This window comes from Scyliorhinus torazame, chromosome 6 (genome assembly GCF_047496885.1).
Source record: "Scyliorhinus torazame isolate Kashiwa2021f chromosome 6, sScyTor2.1, whole genome shotgun sequence".
NCBI classification, from domain to species: Eukaryota; Metazoa; Chordata; class Chondrichthyes; order Carcharhiniformes; family Scyliorhinidae; genus Scyliorhinus; species Scyliorhinus torazame.
In genome coordinates, this window is record NC_092712.1 from 312,278,809 (window position 1) to 312,297,429 (window position 18,621).

An 18,621-nucleotide genomic window follows, 5' to 3' on the forward strand; every position below is an offset into this window, starting at 1 on the left:
GCTATAATTAAAAGTAATATATGGAACATTAGAATTACAAATGAAGGGGTTTTTTTTGTATTTGAAATACTGTGTAGGTTTTCAACAGGCACAGTATCAGCTTTTAGTCGGTGATGAGCAATTTAGCAGTGCAAGTTGACAGCTGCTTGGAGTGTAGCTTTGTGCGATAATTACTGCACCCACGCTGCCCCTGCTCAATTGATGCATATCCATGAATTGGTCTAATTTCAATTGTAATCAGCCTCTAAGTAAGCATGACTGGGCTACCTGCTTCAAGGGGTACTGCATTGTTAAACTAAAATGTTGTAATTAATTGAGTGCGTGCTGAAGACTGAGCAGTGGGGACTCTGCATGCAGGCGCCCCATATTGTGCTGTATCTCTCGAGTAAAATCACTTTGAACTTGGAAGCAGAAATATTGTACCTGCCGCATAGATTTCAGTTGCTGTCACTGAAGAAAGAAAACCGTGTTTACAGCCACTGCATTAAGTTGCGAATAGTAAGACCATTTTGATGCGGTGCCTCTGGACTTTGTTTTTTAAATCGCATACATTCCCAATTGCTGCAGCTGTTACGTGATGGTGAACACTTGAATTGCAATACAGATTGACAACTGCAAAGAATCTCCTGTGTGTGCTCTAAAGGGATTTGAAACCTTCAGACTTCACGTCCAATCAATCTGTCGTCTGCCAAAGTTACGCTTAATCTTGACTGAGTTTGTATGTGTATTAGCAGGGGGTGGCATGACTTCATGTGAGCTAATGTGGTGGTAATATCACTGGCCCCGTAATCCAGGGGGCCAGGCTGCTGCTCTAGGGGCCGTGGGTTCAAATCTCACCACGGCAACTGGTGAAATTTAATTTGAGAGTGCTCTTTCGGAGGGTCGGTGAAGAGTTGAGGAAACCATGCGAATTGCTGTATCATAAGAGACATCAGTGTATTTATTCTGGCTCCTTCTAAATCCTGCTATCTTCCGCCTGCTCTCCCTCTCGCTCCCCCCCCCCCCCCCCCCCCCCCAAGCCCCTCCCTGTTGCAGCCCATCAAATCCCCAAAGTGAATGTGAATAAAAGTTCCGACAAGCTAGCGCTGGTGATACTGTTTTTCCAGGTTGGGTCGCCTGTTTGGCTTTTATTCTGTTGGTATTTTTTTTAGACTTAAAAGGGTGCCATGTAATGGCTAGCTGGATCTGGAAAACTGCATTGCTGGATGACCTGTTTTGAATAGGCCAGGCAGAGTCTATGGGGGGTTATTTGTGGCGCAATGGTAATGTCACTGGATGAGTAACCCAGAGGATTCAAACCATCATCGCTGGTTGTAAAAACCCATCTGCTCCACTAATCGTTTAGCACCGAAAATCCGTCGCCCTTACCCGGTCTCCGGACCCGACGTGTGACTCCAGACCCACAGCAATGTGGTTAATTCTTAGCTGCCCTCAGAAATGGCCGAGCAAGCCACTCGGTTCAAGGACAACCCGGGATGGGCAACAAATTATGGCTTTGCCAACGAGACCCAGGACCCATGAAAGAAATTTTTTTTAAAACGTTAATGACTCTGGTCGATGACCTTTCATCAAGGTTCTGATGAAAGATCGTTCATCTGAAATATTAACTCTTCTTTTTTCTTCTCTCCACAAATTTCAGATTTGTTGGTAATTTAAACTAACAGGAATATTAAGTTTTTGTTTATTTCAGCAAAGACTAAAGAATGGCCTTTTGGAGTTTTTAATAATCATGGGCATTGAGCCTGAACTGACCCTCTGAAAGAGCCCCTACCCCCAGCTAACCTTTGGATACTAGGGGGCAATTTATCATGGCCAATCGACCTAACCTGTACATCTGTGGGAGGAAACCGGAGCACCCGGAGGAAACCCACGCAGATGCGGGGAGAACGTGCAAACTCCACACGGACAGTCACCCGAGGCTGGAATTGAACCCGGGTCCCTGGAGCTGTGAGGCAGCGGTGCTAACTACTGTACCCTCCCGGGCCATTTTGGTTAAGGTCTCGGAGTAGCACCGTTCTGCTAAATTGGCTGGAATGCTTAGTGTTACTGTTATTCTTTCTCACGACAGGAGCATTATTGAATGTTTGTTCCAAGTTAAATTGAGCTGTTGACCAACTCTAGGGTCAGCCTATCAAATGTAACCTGCATCTGTGCTCTCATGTTTGATGTACGCTTTCAATAATTGGCATTTTGAGTAAATGTCCAAGGGAGGAAATCTGACTGTCAAAACGCTTGTTTTGCTGCTTCCTGGAGGTTTGAGATTTAATTGAAGTGTCTGGAACACGTCGGTGAAAAGGTGGCCCTCGGGCAACCTGCTGCGTGAGTCAGCACTCGCGTTCTTCAGCATCATTCTGTAACGATCCCAGTGGCTGTGGGAATCACCCCATTAATTTTAACGGGGCTGGGGTGGGGTAGAGGGGGGAGCGGAGCTGTGATACATTTCTGACACTGGGGACTGAGAAACCCAGTGAATTGCCGCGTCGTGCACACAATGGCACAAGTTGCTCACACCAGAATTAACTGGAATTTCTGCAGGGCATTAATACCACAAGCCATTTACGCACCATTACAATGGCATAAACATTCAGCAAATTCAGCCTCCCCGTGGTCTTTAACAAATAAATACATCTGAGCTGGCCGCATGCTCATTTTAACATTCCTGGAAGCGATTGGCCTCTAACTGAAATTGGGTGGGGGAATTAAAAATATTTTAACTGGCTTGATTCAGGTGCCTGCCATTTCTGGTCTCTCTTTGATAGCTTTGAAAACACATTTGAGCAATTTGATTTCTTTTAAGTGTGCGTGTGCCAGTGGTGGTTGTTCCTGGTTAGTCGCTATTTCTGCTCGTTTATTGACGATTAACCTGGCAAACCTCCATGATTACTTAGTCATTCGAACCTGAGCTGTTTTAAGATGGAGTCGAGCATCTTGCGCGTGGTGCGCTCATTTACTGAGGGGGGGGGGGGGGGGGGGGGGGTGGTGATATTGCTGGATTGAAGACTTTTAATTGTGTTGACATACTTCATTTTCTCATTTTTACGGTTTGCAGTCCTTGCTGGATGCCCTGGAAGAACTCCCTGATTGGTATGGTGTTAAAGAAATGCAAGCGAACTGGATTGGATGTTGCACTGGCTGCTATTTGGACTTTGAGTTGAAGGTATCCATTTTGTGGAACTCTGATCTCTTCCAACACTTGCCAGCTCGTAGCTTTCTGCCCATTCTCCTGAACGGATAGAAAAAGTTTAAAAACCTCAGCCGTGGATCTTAATGCAATGCGCTAATCAACCAGGAACAGCAAAATGTTCTCTTTCTGCTGTTGGGTTAGAAGACAGCGGCGATTCAGGCTTGAGGGATGCAGGAGTTGGATGTCCACAGCCTTGTTAGTAATCATGATCATGATGATCGGTCGAAGGGGCAGCTGTGGATATGGGCAAAGGAGACTAGGTTTGAGAAGATAGCTGGGTGGTGGACTTCAATAGCAAGGGGAGCAGTGATGGAAATTGAAATAGCCGAGAATGAGCAGTCGGTCGGTGCAGGGGCTGAGGGAGGGTCTTTCAGGCAGAAATTCAGTAGGTAGGGCCCAAGAAGTCAGATGATGGAAAGTTTTTAAAATTAAAAAAATAAATTTAGAGTACCCAATTCTTCTTTTCCAATTAAGGGGCAATTTAGCGTGGCCAATCCACCTAGCCTACAGATCTTTTTGGATTGTGGGGGTGAGACCCAAGCAGACACGGGGAAAATGTACAAACTCCACACGGACAGTGACCCGGGGCCGGGATTGAACCCGCGCCGTGAGGTAGCAGTGCTAACCACTGCACCACCGTGCCGCCCCTCGCCGATGGCAAGTTTTAATGGAGGTGAGAAAACTGGAATACAATGGAGACTATAAGACTTGCTAAATGCCACACTGTTACTGTGCCAGGACAGCTGATGGAGGACGTAGCCAGATAGAGAACCTTCTCTCAAGCGCGTGGTCTCACCCCCTCTGAACTAGAGTGCAGGCAACCTTTGGTCATTCCTCCTTTGGTTGACTTTTCTTTGTTTTTAAAGATTTCAGCCATGATTGGGAACAAATTAAAATTTGTTGTTAAAAAGGGTAAACAATGGTAGTTTTGTTTTTAAATTTCCCCCACCTCCACATTTTAACAATTTGTACCAACAAAATCTTATTTTAAACCTGGGGGATATAGCCCCAACTGCACTGTATCTCCGTTTCAAGCCCAACTCCCTCAGATACCGCTGTAATGTGAATGGACAATTGTCATGTGTCGATCTGGGCGTTAATACCCTTTAAACCGCCTTTTCCTTTCTTGCCTGTTAACAGAACAGCTTCAGAAAACTGGTCTATCACCTATTCGGCCTACTCTCTTGACAACTTCCTCCCACTGCTTACAGAATTGTTGCTTACATCACATGCAGCTGAGAAATTCTAGATATTGTATTATTCAAACAAAGTGAACATCCATTCTGTCCTAGGTAAACGGGAAACATGTTGGTGAAAAGCTGCCTGCCTACGCCACCAGTCCAGATGCGGTATATGGTGCAACCCACCTTTCTATCCTACCTAGTCACAGATTACTGCGTGGCAACAGTTGCCTGAGAGACATTCTTCAAAAGTGTTTTGTACCTGACACAGGTAAGAATATGCGGAAAGGGGGCGACACGGTGGAGCAGTGGTTAGCACTGCTGCCTCACACCGCCGAGGACCCGGGTTCGATCCCGGCCCCGGGTCACTGTCCGTGTGGAGTTTGCACAGCACATTCTCTCCCATGTCTGCGTGGGTCTCACCCCCAAAAACCCAAAGATGTGCCCAGTAGGTGGATTGGTCACATTAAATTGCCCCTTAATTGGGAAAAATGAATTGGCTACTCTAAATTTATTTTAAAAAGGAATATGTGGGAAATTGGCAACAGAAAATAAATGCAATTACTTTCCCTCTCTCTCTCTCTACAATAGATATATATATATATACGCATAATATATATACATAATATAAATATATATATATACATTATATATATTTCTATATATTATATATGTGTGTGTGTATATATAAAACATTTGTTTGTGTGATTATGTATGATATATATAATATAAATATGTGTGTGTGTGTATTATATATTCCAACTAATCAAGTATTACAATCTTGCTCTACAATCCGTGTCTTAAGAACGAGTTACTTAAGGATAGGGAAAAATGAGTTCGTAATCGCTGACACAAAGTGGTGAATTTTGGATGACAATTTGACAAGATTTAGATGTAATGCCAACCCATGCTTGATGCTAACAGAGGAAATGACCACCGTGGTAAGGTCTCTGAGCTGGTGCCTCGGGAGCTGTATCCTAGAACTCCGTAGTTTTTATTGCAGATAGCCGAGGGTTAAATATCAGTGAACAAGCTACATCTCCAAGGTCTGCAGATCATAAAAAAACATCTCTGAAGTATGCGAGTAATGTGTGAATCTTTGTTTGCCATCCTTGGCCTCTATTGTCTCCTGGAATTGTATGATACAAGCCCATTGCTGAAGGAGGTTTCCTTTCCTTTATCTGGTATCTGTATCCTCTCACTATTGTTCAGGGATGTGTCAGATGTATTCCGTTTCCCTTGACTGCTAAACTGGTGCGGAGACGATGTGAGCAGAGGAAGAAAACCAGTTAGATTGTACACCTGTTTCTTTTGGCGTACTTGTTGCTGAAAAGCACGGATTAATTCCATGTTAAATTCCTTTGGATTAGTCTCCCGCTCGGGCGGCACGGTAGCACAGTGGTGAGCACTGTTGCTTCACAGCTCCAAGGTCCCAGGTTCAATTCCCGGCTTGGGTCACTGTCAGGGCGGAGTCTGCACGTTCTCCCCATGTCTGCGTGGGTTTCCTCTGGGTGCCTCCCACAGTCCAAAGATATGCAGGTTAGGTGGATTGGCCGTGCTAAATTGCCCTTCGTGTCCAAATAAAAAAGGTTAGGTGAGGTTATTGGTTTACGGGGATAGGGTGGAGGTGTGGGCTTGGGTGGGATGTTCTTTCCAGGGGCCGGTGCTGACTCGATGGGCCGAATAGCCTTCTGCACTGTAAATTCTATGATTCCATAAGTAACGCACTTGTTTTCGCTCCAGCTATTCACCCTAATCTTGGAGTGACATATCCTTTTCCTAAAACACTAGCTTGGTCTGGGCTTTGAGTAAGATTGTCATTTTTCTAATCTCAATGAATGCCAAATTGGGATGGTGCTCTGCTGTGGGCCCATGTCCACCGGGACTGGTTTGCAGCCTGCTCCTGTCTCCGAGGAAACAACTGAGGTGAAAGGTCAATATGCTAACCCAATGTCGCATCCCATTCATCCCCAGTGAGAGTTTAGGTTAGCTTCCACCTTGTTAACGGACTGCAGGAGTTTTTGATATTTTTAGGATTTGACAGCATTTTACTTCGACTGGAAATTAATCTAACTTTTGAGCTAAGCTAATAGTGATTTTCATGTTGAAACAATACGAGAATTTGAAATCGGAGGATGCGACCATCAATTCACTCGAAGACACGTGGAGACGTAAACCGTGGTTTTAATCAGCTTAGAACTGTGCCTGCCTCCGACCGGTACAACACTGAAGGCGGCCCCGCAGGTCAGCAGCTCTTATACTTCCTCTAAAGGGGTGGAGCCATGGGCGGAGCCCGTACATGCCCCAACATACCCCCCTGTGGGTGAAGCCACACAATGGCCCGTAGGTGGAGCCCACAGGGTTCATAACATAACATAACATAATACAGTACACTGGTGAATTATCAGTAATTATACATTCACCCTTTGTTTAAAAAATGAAGCTCGGTGGGGGTGACGGGCTCATAGATTCAGTCGGTCCGGTGCGGCGGGTGGGAGGGAGCGCGGGAACCAGATAGGGGTGGGGACGCTGAACATGGGAGGTTGGACGGGACATAGCGTGGGGGATGTGGTAGTGGTGGTGGAGCCTGCGGGTGCCAGGTCCCAGAGGGAGACATATATTGCCAGCCATCAGGGTGTTCGACGTACGCATAGTGTGGGTTGGAGTGCAGGAGCTGGACCCTCTCTACCAGGGGGTCGGTCTTATGGCTCTGAACGTGTTTTTGGAGGAGGACTGGACCCGGTGTCATCAGCCAGGGCGGAAACGAGGCCCCTGAGGTAGCTCCCCTAGGGAAAACAAACAAGCAGTCATGAGGGGTCTGGTTTGTGGCCATGCAAAGGAGGGACTTAATAGCGTGGAGCGCACCGGAGAGGACCTCCTGCCACCGAGAAACTGGGAGATTCCTGGACCGTAGGGTCAGTAGGACGGTCTTCCAGACCGTCGCGTTCTCCCTCTTCACCTGCCCGTTTCCCCTGGGGTTATAACTGGTAGCCCTGCTCGAGGCGATGCCCTTACTGAGCAGGTACTGACGCAGTTCGTCGCTCATGAACGACGAGCCCCGGTCACTGTGGACATAACTGTGGAAACCAAACAGGGTGAAGACACTATGCAGGGCTTTGATGACAGTGGGGGTGGTCATATCGGGGCAGGGACGGCAAACGGGAAGCGGGAGAACTCATCTATGATGTTAAGGAAGTACATGTTGCGGTTATTGAAGGGGCGGGGCCCTTTGAAATCGACACTGAGGCGTTCAAAGGGCCGGGATGCCTTTACCAGGTGGGCCTTATCCGATCGATAGAAGTGCGATTTACACTCCGCACAGATTTGGCAGTCTCCGGTCATAGCTCTGGCCTCCTCGGTGGAGTAGGGCAGGTTGCGGGCCTTGATGTAATTGACGAGCCGGGTGACCCCCGGGTGGCAGAGGTCATCGTGGATAGCCAGTAGTTGGTCATCTTGCGCAATGCTGGCGCATGTGCCGTGGGACAGGGCATCTGGGGGCTCGTGATCTTCCCAGGGCGATATACTATATCGTAATTATAGGTGGAAAGTTCGATCCTCCACCTCGAGATCTTATCATTCTTGATCTTGCCCCGCTGCGTATTGTCAAACATGAAGGCAACCGATCGTTGGTCGGTGACGAGGGTAAACCTCCTACCAGCGAGGTAGTGCCTCCAGTGCCGTACAGCTTCCACGATGGCTTGGGCTTCTTTTTCGACCGAGGAGTGTCGAATTTCAGAGGTGGTGAGGGTGCATGAAAAGAACGCTACCGGTCTGCCTGCTTGGTTGAGGGTGGCGGCGAGGGCCACCTCTGAGGCGTCGCTCTCCACCTGGAAGGGGACGGACTCGTCCACCGCGCGCATCGCGGCTTTGACGATGTTCACCTTGATGCAGTTGAAGGCCTGGCGGGCCTCGGCTGCCAGTGGAAAGAGGGTGGCCTTAAATTGTGGGTGGGCTTTGTCCGCATACTGGGGGACCCACTGGGTGTAATAGGAGAAAAATCTAAGGCACCTCTTCAGGGCCTTGGGACAGTGAGGGAGAGAGAGTTGTAGGAGGGGGCGCATATGGTCAGGGTCAGGCCCTAGGACCCTGTTCTCCATGACGTAACCGAGGATGGCTAGCCTGGTTGTGCGGAAAACGCATTTCTCCTTGTTGTAGGTGAGTTTAAGGGTTTGAGCGGTTTGGAGAAATCGGTGGAGGTTGGCGTTGTGGTCCTGCTGATCATGGCCGCAGATGGTGACATTGTCCAAGTAAGGAAACGTGGCCCGCAGCCCGTACTGGTCCACCATTCGGTCCATCGCTCGTTGGAACACCAAAACCCCGTTCGTGACGCCAAAGGGGACCCGGAGGAAATGGAAAAGGTGGCCATCTGCCTCAAACGCCGTGTAGTGGCTGTTCTCCGGGCGGATTGGGAGCTGGTGGTATGCAGACTTCAGATCTACCGTGGAGAACACCCGGTAGTGAGCGACCTGATTTACCATGTCTGCAATCCGGGGAAGGGGATACGCATCGAGTTGCGTAATCCGGTTAATGGTCCGGCTGTAATCAACCACCATCCGGAACTTTCCCCCGGTCTTGACGACCACCACCTGAGCTCTCCTGGGGCTATTGCTGGCCTCTATGATCCCCTCCCGCAAGAGACGCTGGACCTCTGACCTAATGAACGTCCTGTCCTGCATGCTATACCGCCTGCTTCTGGTGGCTACTGGCTTGCAATCGGTGGTGAGGTTTGCGAAGAGGGGGCGATTTTTAGGGTCGCGAGGCTGCATATGGTGAGCGGGGGCAGGGGTCCCCCGAACGTAAGATTTAGGCTCCTGTGGTTGCACTGGGAGTCGAGTCCCAAATGGAGAGGAGCGCAGAGGTCTGGGAGCACATATCGTTGAAAATTAGGGTACTCAGTGCCCTGTATCGCTAGGATTGCAGTAGTGCACCCTTGGATTTGCACCGAGTGCGACCCAGAGGCGAGGGAGATGGTTTGTTGCATCGGGAATATTGGGAGCGAACAGCGTCTTACCATGTCCGGGTGAATGAAGCTCTCTGTGCTCCCGGAGTCGAAAAGGCAAGGTGTCTCGTACCCGTTAACCCGGACGGCCATCATGGAGCTCCGGAGGTGCTTAGGTCGCGATTGGTCCAGGGTGACCGCGCTTGAGTTGTGGGTAGCTGGCGGCGTGATCGGAGGTGCTGGGGCGGCCCCGCAATGGCTGTCCGTGTAGGTCGTACGCGTCGAGCGGCGTAGCAGATGGCGGCCCCCATGGATCGCACGTGGCCGGCCGCGTGGGGGATGATGGCCAAGATGGCGGCCCCCATGAGTCGCACGTGTTGTGCGGAGGCGGAGTCGCAACACATGCTGCCACTTTGCGGGGTCTGCGGGTCTGAGAGTCTGTGGATCGGGTCTGTGAGTTCGAGTTCTTAGACCTGGCCAGGCAGACCTTGGCGAAGTGTCCTTTTCGCCCGCAGCTGCTGCAGTTCTCGTTGCGGGCCGGGCAGTGCTGTCGGGGTTGTTGAGACTGGCCGCAAAAATAGCAGGGTAGCCCCGCATGATGGGCGGGCAGACGCGCGGCACAGGCCTGGGGTAGTCTCTGGTCGGGGGCCCACGAGGGGGTCGCGTGATTGGCCGGGAACGCAGTAAGGCTCTGAAAAGCGACCTCCAGAGAGGTAGCCAGTTTTACCGTGTCGTCCAGGTCCTGGGCACCTTTTTCGAGCAGGCGCTGTCTCACATAGTTCGATCGGACCCCCGCCACGTAAACTTCTCTGACGGCGAACTCCATGTGCTGAGTGGCCGTAACGGCCTGGTAGTTACAGTTGCGGGCGAGAGCTTTGAGGTCGCGTAGGTAATCATCTAACGACTCCCCGGGGCGCTGGTGGCGAGTGATGAAGACTTATCGCGCGGAGACCTCGTTCACAGGCCACACGTAGAGGCGTTCGAATAGTGCAAGGGCCTGTGTAGGAAGCGGCTTCGTCGAGCTGGACAAAAATGCGATGGCTCACCCGCGCGTAGAGGAGGCTCAACTTCTGTTCATCAGTGACGGATGGCGTAGACGACACGGCGAGGTAGGCCTTGAAGCATCAAAGCCAATGTGAAAAGATGTATTTCGCCTCCGCGGCCTGTGGATCGAATTCCAGTCTGTCAGGTTTGAGAGCTGATTCTATAGTAGTATTTTAAGCTGATTAAATTGATGCGACCATCAATTCACTCGAAGACACGTGGAGAAGTAAACCGTGGTTTTAATCAGCTTAGAACTGTGCCTACCTGTGATCGGTACAACACTGAAGGCGGCCACGCAGGTCAGCACCTCTTATACTTCCTCTAAAGGGGTGGAGCCATGGCGGAGCCCGTACATGCCCCAATCATCCTACCTGGTTGAAACCAAAATTGTTCCAATATTACATCCTCTCATTTCTCTACCTAAACCTGTGGGTGAAACCACACAATGGCCCATAGGTGGAACCCACAGGGTTAATAACATAACAACATAATACAGTGCACTGGTGAATTGTCAGTAATTATACATTCACTACAATCACCACCAATCAGCTCTCTCTCAAAAGGGGGGAGCAGCCCATGGTACTGGGGTTGGGGGGTGGGGGGGGGGTGACTTTCATTCATTTAATTCAGTCCTCCACCGCCTTCTGAGGCAGAGTTCCGAAGTCACTGAACCTTCTCGGAGAAAACAATTCTCATCTTCTCTGTCCCATGAGGGCGACCACTAATTGAAATCAGTGCCCCTTAGTTCTGGACTCACCCACGAGGGGAAACCTCCTTTCCACATCCACCTTGTCAAGACTGTTCAGGATAATTTTTTTTAAATTATTTGTTCATGGGGCGTGGGCTCAGGCTGTGCCAGCATTTATTGCCCATCCCTAATTGCCCTTGAGGGGGCAGTTAAGAATCAACCATGTTGCTGTGGGTCTGGAGTCACATGTAGGCCAAACCAGACCAGGTAAGGATGGCGGATTTGCTTCCCTAACGGACATTAATGAACCAGATGGGTTTTTACAACAATCGACAATAGTTTCATAGTCATCATTAGACTTTTAATTCCAGATTTTTATTGAATTTAAATTTCACCATCTGCAGTGGTGGGATTGGAACCTGTGTCCCCAGAGCATTACTCTGGGTCTCTAGTCCAGTGACAACACCACTATGCCACGACCTCCCCCATCTTGTATACTGCAGTCAGGTCACCAGCACACTACCCACTCTAGTGGAAACAAGCCTAGTCTATCCAACCTCTCCTCGTAGGACAACCTGCTTATTCCAAGGGTCAGTCTAGTAAACCTCCTCAACCGCCTCCAACACATTCATCCTATCTGGTTGAAACCAAAATTGTTCCAATATTACATCCTCTCATCTCTCTACCTAAACCTGTGCAAAACCAGTAATGCAAAGGCCTACTGTCCAGGGGACTGGCAGTGTTTACTGTTCTTACTTAATTTGTTCGTATCTGTGTGATAAATGGAGCTTGCTGTGACATGCAGGAAAGTAGCATTCATTCATTCTGTTCTGCACCCTGCTGTCCTTTCCCTCAAGCTCCATATTTTTCACTTTACTCTCCCCTCACTGAAGTCTTTTTTTTCTCCACGCTGTGTTCAAATCTTCTTACCTTGCCCAGGATAGCCATTATTCACAAATAAGAACAGAAAGTGCTGGAAAAGCTCAGCCGGTCTGGCAGTATCTGTGGCGAGCCAAACAGACTTGACGTTCTTGAGCCCAGCATTTCTGTTCTTTGGAGTTGGGGTTTATCCCCCTTGTCTGGGCCCTGAAGACTGGCGGATCCTTTCGACGCCTGTGTGTCTTTTCCTCTGGAACTTACTGGACTGTGTTCGGAAGTGGGGATACTGGTGGAATTTCCCTCTCCCTCACCTAAGGGCCCTCCGGCTAACTGAAGCAGCCCTGTCGCCTGGCTGAATTAGATCGGCTTCACATGTGAGTTTGAGATGATGCGACCAGAAACGCAGATGGGGGAATCCTTCGATGCGAGCCGCTCCTTCGGCAGTTTATTCTTATCTTGCCGCCTCTTCTCCCCTTTACCATTCCTCCCCAGACATTGGCATGTTTGGACGAAGGGGTACAGGCAAACCACTACGAGTGCCATTCTCACCCCGGGGCCGACGACCATATGGCGATAATTTCCCACCTAGTTTTCCCTGACCCTCTGATAGCTAAGCTCATAGAATGAGAAGGGGGGGATTTTAACATAAAGTGGATGTATATGTGGACATTTTCTCACTGGGCAATAGCACAGTTGTGTCCTTCTCAATTGCAATCTGGTGGTGTTGCACTAATTATTGTAGCGAATACGTGGGACAGGTCAGCATGATGTGGATTGCAATATTCCAGTGACGGGGCTGCTTTTCTTTGTGTATTTATTACTAAAGCTGTTTGTTACTGGCTCCCTGCTTTTTTTTATTCCCCCACTCACCCAGGGGGGAGAATTCTCCCGTCTCCGACGCCAGAATCGCGTTCGGCGATCGGCCGGAGAATCCACTTTGGCGCCGCTTTTGCGATGCTCTGACCCCCTCCAAACGGCGCACTCCAGTACGCCGTATGGACGGCCTCAGGATGTTACCTGTTGGCCCCGCCCCCCCCTTGCTCCGCCCCCGACGGGTCCGCGCTGCAGGCCGCCGCCCTGCGCATGCGCGGCCACGGACCCAGCAATTCTCTGGCCGTATCGGTAGCTAGCGGGCCTGCTAGCCCCCCCCCCCCCCCCCCCCCCCCCAGCAGATGGGGGCTCGGTGGCAACTTTGCGCCGTTCTGTTCGGTCGTAAAAGGCCACCGTTCCCACACTGGCGTCGGCACTTAGTCTCGGAGAACCAACCCCAGATGTCACAAATCACATTGGTGAGAAGTTAATACAAAGCAGTTACATACAGTCTGAAGATATGTAATAACAGGTGACTGGCATTTCGGTCCTACTGAATATTCTGTGGTAACAATACAGAAGTTGGGTGTATTCATACTGTCATTCACATTGTTCTCTTGTTAGTTGTAGCCCCAATTTGGCGAAGTTATTGAAATTTGAGTCCATTTCTGCCAAGGCAGACTGGAGAAAAGCTGTTAAGTCAATTTATCGCGGAGTGTTACGGGCGAGGACATGTTTGGCAAGTGATGGTGTTTGAGCAGGAAGTTGCAGCAATTTTCCAGCAGTGGGATTTAATTTTTGCAGATGTGTTTTTTTTAGTACAGAGTTGGAGGAAGTTGTTGTCATGGGACCTTAGTCTCCCAACAGGAAGCGCCTGCGCGTAGGAATGTCCTTCCTTCTGTCACCAGAAGACCCAGTATGGACGGTGTGATATTTTTCCCCCCAGCAACCAGTTGAGTCGCGTTCATTTTTAAAAGGACCGTCAGCGATATTTGGACTGACGAGAAAAAGAATTGGCCACAATAGAAAGCGATTGTTTTGCTTTTTAGCTCTGCTGCCTTTTGAAGGACTTCCTGTTGTGATTGACTTATTTTGGGCGCTCGCTCTGCGTTTCTGTGAATTGTCATTGGCTCACTCGGAAATGTCCTGTCAAGACATCTGCCGACTGGGAAAGTGTAACTTGCCCGTAAATATTTTCAGTGGAACGGTCTTTCTCGTACTGCGGTCCTGTAAAACACCTTGGGCCCCGTGTACAAAGAAGCTAAACTGCTGATGATTCACACGCCTTCACTCATCCAGCCCTCTGCATTTAATAATAATAATCTATTTAATGTCACAAGCAGGCTTACATTAACACTGCAATGAAGTTACTGTGAAAAGCCCCTAGTCGCCACACTCCGGGGCCTGTTCGGGTACACGGAGGGAGAGTTCAGAATTCTCAACCCGCGCTGCTGGCCTTGTTCCGCATCACAAACCAGCTGTCTAGCCCACTGAGCTAAACCAGCCCGGCCCCACCTGGTTTATAGTTCGGTCTGTTTTCTTTGCGTTAAAAGTGTCAGATTTTCCTTTTTAGCTCCTATTTTGACCGACCGTCATTATGCGATTCCTTTTGTTGTGCTTTCCCTGAGAAACTAGTAGCTTTGCTCAAAGATACACAACAGGGCTGTCGGTACCTAATCATCACAGTCACTGCAAATGGACAACTTCTACTTTGATGACATGATTTTATTTATTTTGCTGACAATTTGTGGTATTTATGCTCATCCCACCCGCCCAAAGGCCACTGTTTTCATCTGTGGTTATATTTGACAACTGAACTAATGGGTTTCGTATTGCTGCTCATCATCCAAGTCATGACATTTTCTTTAGAAATGCTGTACAAACAAAGGCCTTATTAAAAAGAGTTTCAGTGATTAAATGTGCATATGATGCACAGACTGGATAGGCCCCAGTTTCCAATCTTGAGCCTTGCTGAATTTAGTCGTCCCACCCCAGGCGGTAGCAGGCGCTACAATTGGCCACGGTATTTGGTTTAGCACAGGGCTAAATCGCTGTCTTTGAAAGCAGACCAAGGCAGGCCAGCAGCACGGTTCAATTCCCGTACCAGCCTCTCCGAACAGGCGCCGGAATGTGGTGACTAGGGGCTTTTCACAGTAACTTCATTTGAAGCCTACTTGTGACAATAAGCGATTTTCATTTCATTTCATTTCCTGAGTTTGGGATGGGAAACGGTTGTTTTCGACTGCAGCCCCTTTTTTTTAGTTATTTGAAAAACCTTTTGTTGCAGTTTTGTTTTCACTTCAGTCCCACGCTCCTGATCCGCAGGCACTCGGTGCGGAGAGGGGCGGGGAGGGAGGAGGGCCCCCTTGTGAAACTGCACCTAGGCCTGGCCAAACTTGCCACCTACAGGTCAAGGCAGCGGGCGACTGAAGGGGTCGTCTGACCTGGCGTTTGCGGCTACATTTGGGGGCGGATGCCCCGAGAGAGGGAGCATGAGGTGTCCACTGGCACCATCGAGGTCCTCTGTGCCCATGGGGCACAGTGGGGGCCGAGGGGCCTTATTTACCCTTTTAATCACATTTTAGTTTAAGTTTAATTTGTGATTTGTCTTTTGTTTGAGGCAGTGTCCCTATTACTTTGTCCCTGAATTCTTTTAATTTAGTTTATTTGGTTTCACACACAATAGTTGGACTGGGAAACATTTCAACGGTATTCCCCACTCAACCTGTCTGCCACAGATGCATCTGTCCGTGTCCACATCTGTAGGAGTGACCACTGCACAGTCCCTGTGGAGACCAAGTTCCGTCTTCACATTGAGGATAGCCTCCATCGTGTTGTGTGGCACCATCTAGCAACTTGAGACACTTGTACCATCAGCAGCAGCGGAATTCTGCTCAATCACAATCTAACCTCGTGGCCCGGCATATCCCCCACTCTTACCATTACCACCAAGCCAGCGAAACAACCCTGGTTCAATGAAGAGTGCAGGAGAGCATGCTAGGAGCAACATCAGGCATACCGAAAAATTTGGTGTCAACCTGGTGAAGGACTACTTGCGTGCCAAGAAGCATAAGTAGCAAGCAATACACAGCTAAGCAATTCCACAGCAGGGGGTCAGATCTAAGCTCTGCAGTCCTGCCACATCCAGCCGTGAATGTGGTGGACAATTAAACCACTCATGGAGGAGGATGGCTCCACAAATATCGCCATCCTCTGATGGGGGAGCATCAGTGCAAAAGATAAGGCTGAAGCATTTGCAACAATCTTCAGCTAAAAGTACTAAATAAAAGATCCTCTTCTGAAGTCCTCAGCATCACAGATGCCTGTCTTCAGCCAATTTGATTCACTCCACGTGATAACAAGAAACAGCTGAAGGTGCTGGACACTGCAATGGCTATGGGACCTAAATTCCTCCATCTCTGCCCTCTCGTGCACCCGTTCTCTCTCGCCCGCTCGCTGGCAGAACTGGATTACAGATGCTATATCAGTGCACAGTGTTGAGGTGCATTCAACTGAGAAACACCTAGTATTCATGAGAGCCTTCACTAACTGACCAGAAGGTGTTTTTTATTTCACACTGAAACCTATCCAATTTCTCATGCGCATTACTAACGCTGCAACAAAATGTAAAAAGTAAATGGAATTTTTTCTCTGAATGATAAAAAGAATTTGAGTGAAGTGTGAAAGTGCATGGTGGGGTAGGGGGAAGAAGAGGTATTTTGTTACTTGACACGTGAACAATGCCGCAAGACATGAACCAATAAATATCGATACAAGACTGGTGACCACGAATGATATTAATTTAAATCAATATCTTGAGTAATTGCAGTTAAAGCGGATCCTAAGTGGTGTAGATTCTCAGAGGAATTACAGGTGCTTCGCATGCTCTGATTTGCTTTGAAGTGTTCTGTTGCAGTACATAGATCTCTACAGCACAGTACAGGCCCTTTTGGGGCAAAATGCCTATCCAATAACCGCTTGAAAGTTCTAAAGTGTCCGACTCCACTACCATAGCTGGGAGTGCGTCCCACGCCCCAACCATTCTCTGAGTAAAGAACCTACCTCTGACATCCCTCCTATATCTTCCACCATGAACCTTATAGTAATGCCCCCTTCTTTTAAAAAAATAAAATAAAGTAGTGCCCATGACTTGTAGAACCCCTCCGAGCTTCCCCTCCGTTCAAACTTAACCTTCTCAAGGGTCAAGTATTCCAACAGGTGCCCCCGCCACGCCAGGGCACTGGGTGGAGAGGCTGCTCTCCATCCCAGCAGGATCCGCCTTCGGGCGATCAACGAGGCGAAGGCCATGATATCTGCCTCCGCACCCGTTTCCAACCCTGGCTGGTCCGACACCCCGAATATGGCCTCCTGGGGACCCGGGTCCAGTTTCACACGCACCACCTTGGAAATTACCCTAAACACCTCCTTCCAGTACTCCCCTAGCTTTGGACAGGACCAAAACATATGAACGTGGTTAGCCCCCCCCCCCCTCTACTCACATCCTCTACTCCTTCAAAAAATCGGCTCATCCTCGCCCTCGTGAGGTGCGCTCTATATACCACCTTCAGCTGTATCAGCCCCAACCTTGCACATGAGGTGGAGGCATTCACTCTCCGGAGTACCACCTCACACCAGACCCTCTCCTCTATAACCTCTCCCAGCTCTTCCTCCCACTTTGCTTTGATCCCTTCCAGTGGTGCCTTATCCTCTTTCAGAATAGCTCCGTACACCGCTGACACTGCCCCCTTCTCCAGTCCCCTTGTCGTCAACACCTCCTCCAGCAATGTGGAGGCCGGTTCCTCTGGGAAGCTCTGTATCTCCTTCCTGGCAAAATCCCGAACCTGCATGTACCTAAACACTTCTCCCTGCTCTAGCCCATACTTCGCTTCCAGCTCCCTCAATCCTGCAAACCGACCCCGAAGAAACAAATCTTTTAGCGTCTTAATCCCCTTCTCTTCCCATTTCCGAAAACTTCTATCCCACCTCCCTGGCTCAAATCTGTGGTTCCCCCGAATAGGCATTTCCCTTGACCCTAACCCCAACCCGAAGTGTTGGCGAAACTGCCTCCAGATTTTCAATGAAGCTATTATTACCGGACTCCCTGAATATTTCCCCGGAGCTATCGGGAGCGGCGCTGTTGCAAGTGCCTTCAGCCCCGACCCCCTGCACAAACTCTCCTCCATTCTGACCCACTGAGAATCAACCCCTCTGACCCAGCTCCGCACCTTCTCCACATTCGCCGCCCAGTAGTAGTACAACAGGTTCGGGAGACCCAAACCCCCTGCCTGCCTTCCCCTTTGTAGCAGCACCTTTCTCACTCTAGCCACCTTCCCTCCCCATATGAATGAGGTAATCCTTCCCTCAATCTCGCTGAAAAAAGACTTTGGCAGGAAAATCGGTAGGCATTGAAAAATAAACAGGAATCGCGGCAACACATTCATTTTAACCGCCTGTACCCGACCCGCCAGTGACAGAGGAAGGCCGTCCCACCTTGCCAGATCGGCTTTCACTCTCCCCACCAAACTAGTGATGTTGTACCTGCGAAGCCTCCCCCACTCCCGGGCAACCTGCAACCCCAGATACCTAAAATGAGTCCCTGCTCTACGTAATGGCAGCCCCCCCTCCCCTGCCCCCACCCCCGGCCGAGACACCACAAAATACTCTCTCTTGTCTAGGTTCAACTTGTACCCCAAGAAAGACCCAAATACCCGCAGTAGCTCCAATATTCCTCCTATCGATGCACTCAGCTCCGACACATACAGCAGCAAGTCGTCGGCATATAAGGACACCCTATGCTCTATCCCCCCCACGCACTATTCCTTTCCATGCTCCCGAACTTCTCAATGCGATGGCCAACGGCTCAATCGCAAGTGCAAACAGCAGGGGGGACATAGGA

The 18,621-nt window shown here is 49.4% G+C and overlaps 1 protein-coding gene across 1 annotated transcript in view; it reads left to right on the forward strand.

The window, feature by feature from the left end:
* lars2 (leucyl-tRNA synthetase 2, mitochondrial) overlaps positions 1 to 18,621 on the forward strand; it is a 143,141-nt gene that overhangs the window by 50,000 nt on the left and 74,520 nt on the right. The window contains 2 exon segments of the mRNA XM_072510080.1: positions 3,050 to 3,157; positions 4,477 to 4,636. Of these exon segments, the coding sequence (XP_072366181.1) occupies positions 3,050 to 3,157; positions 4,477 to 4,636 (268 nt within the window).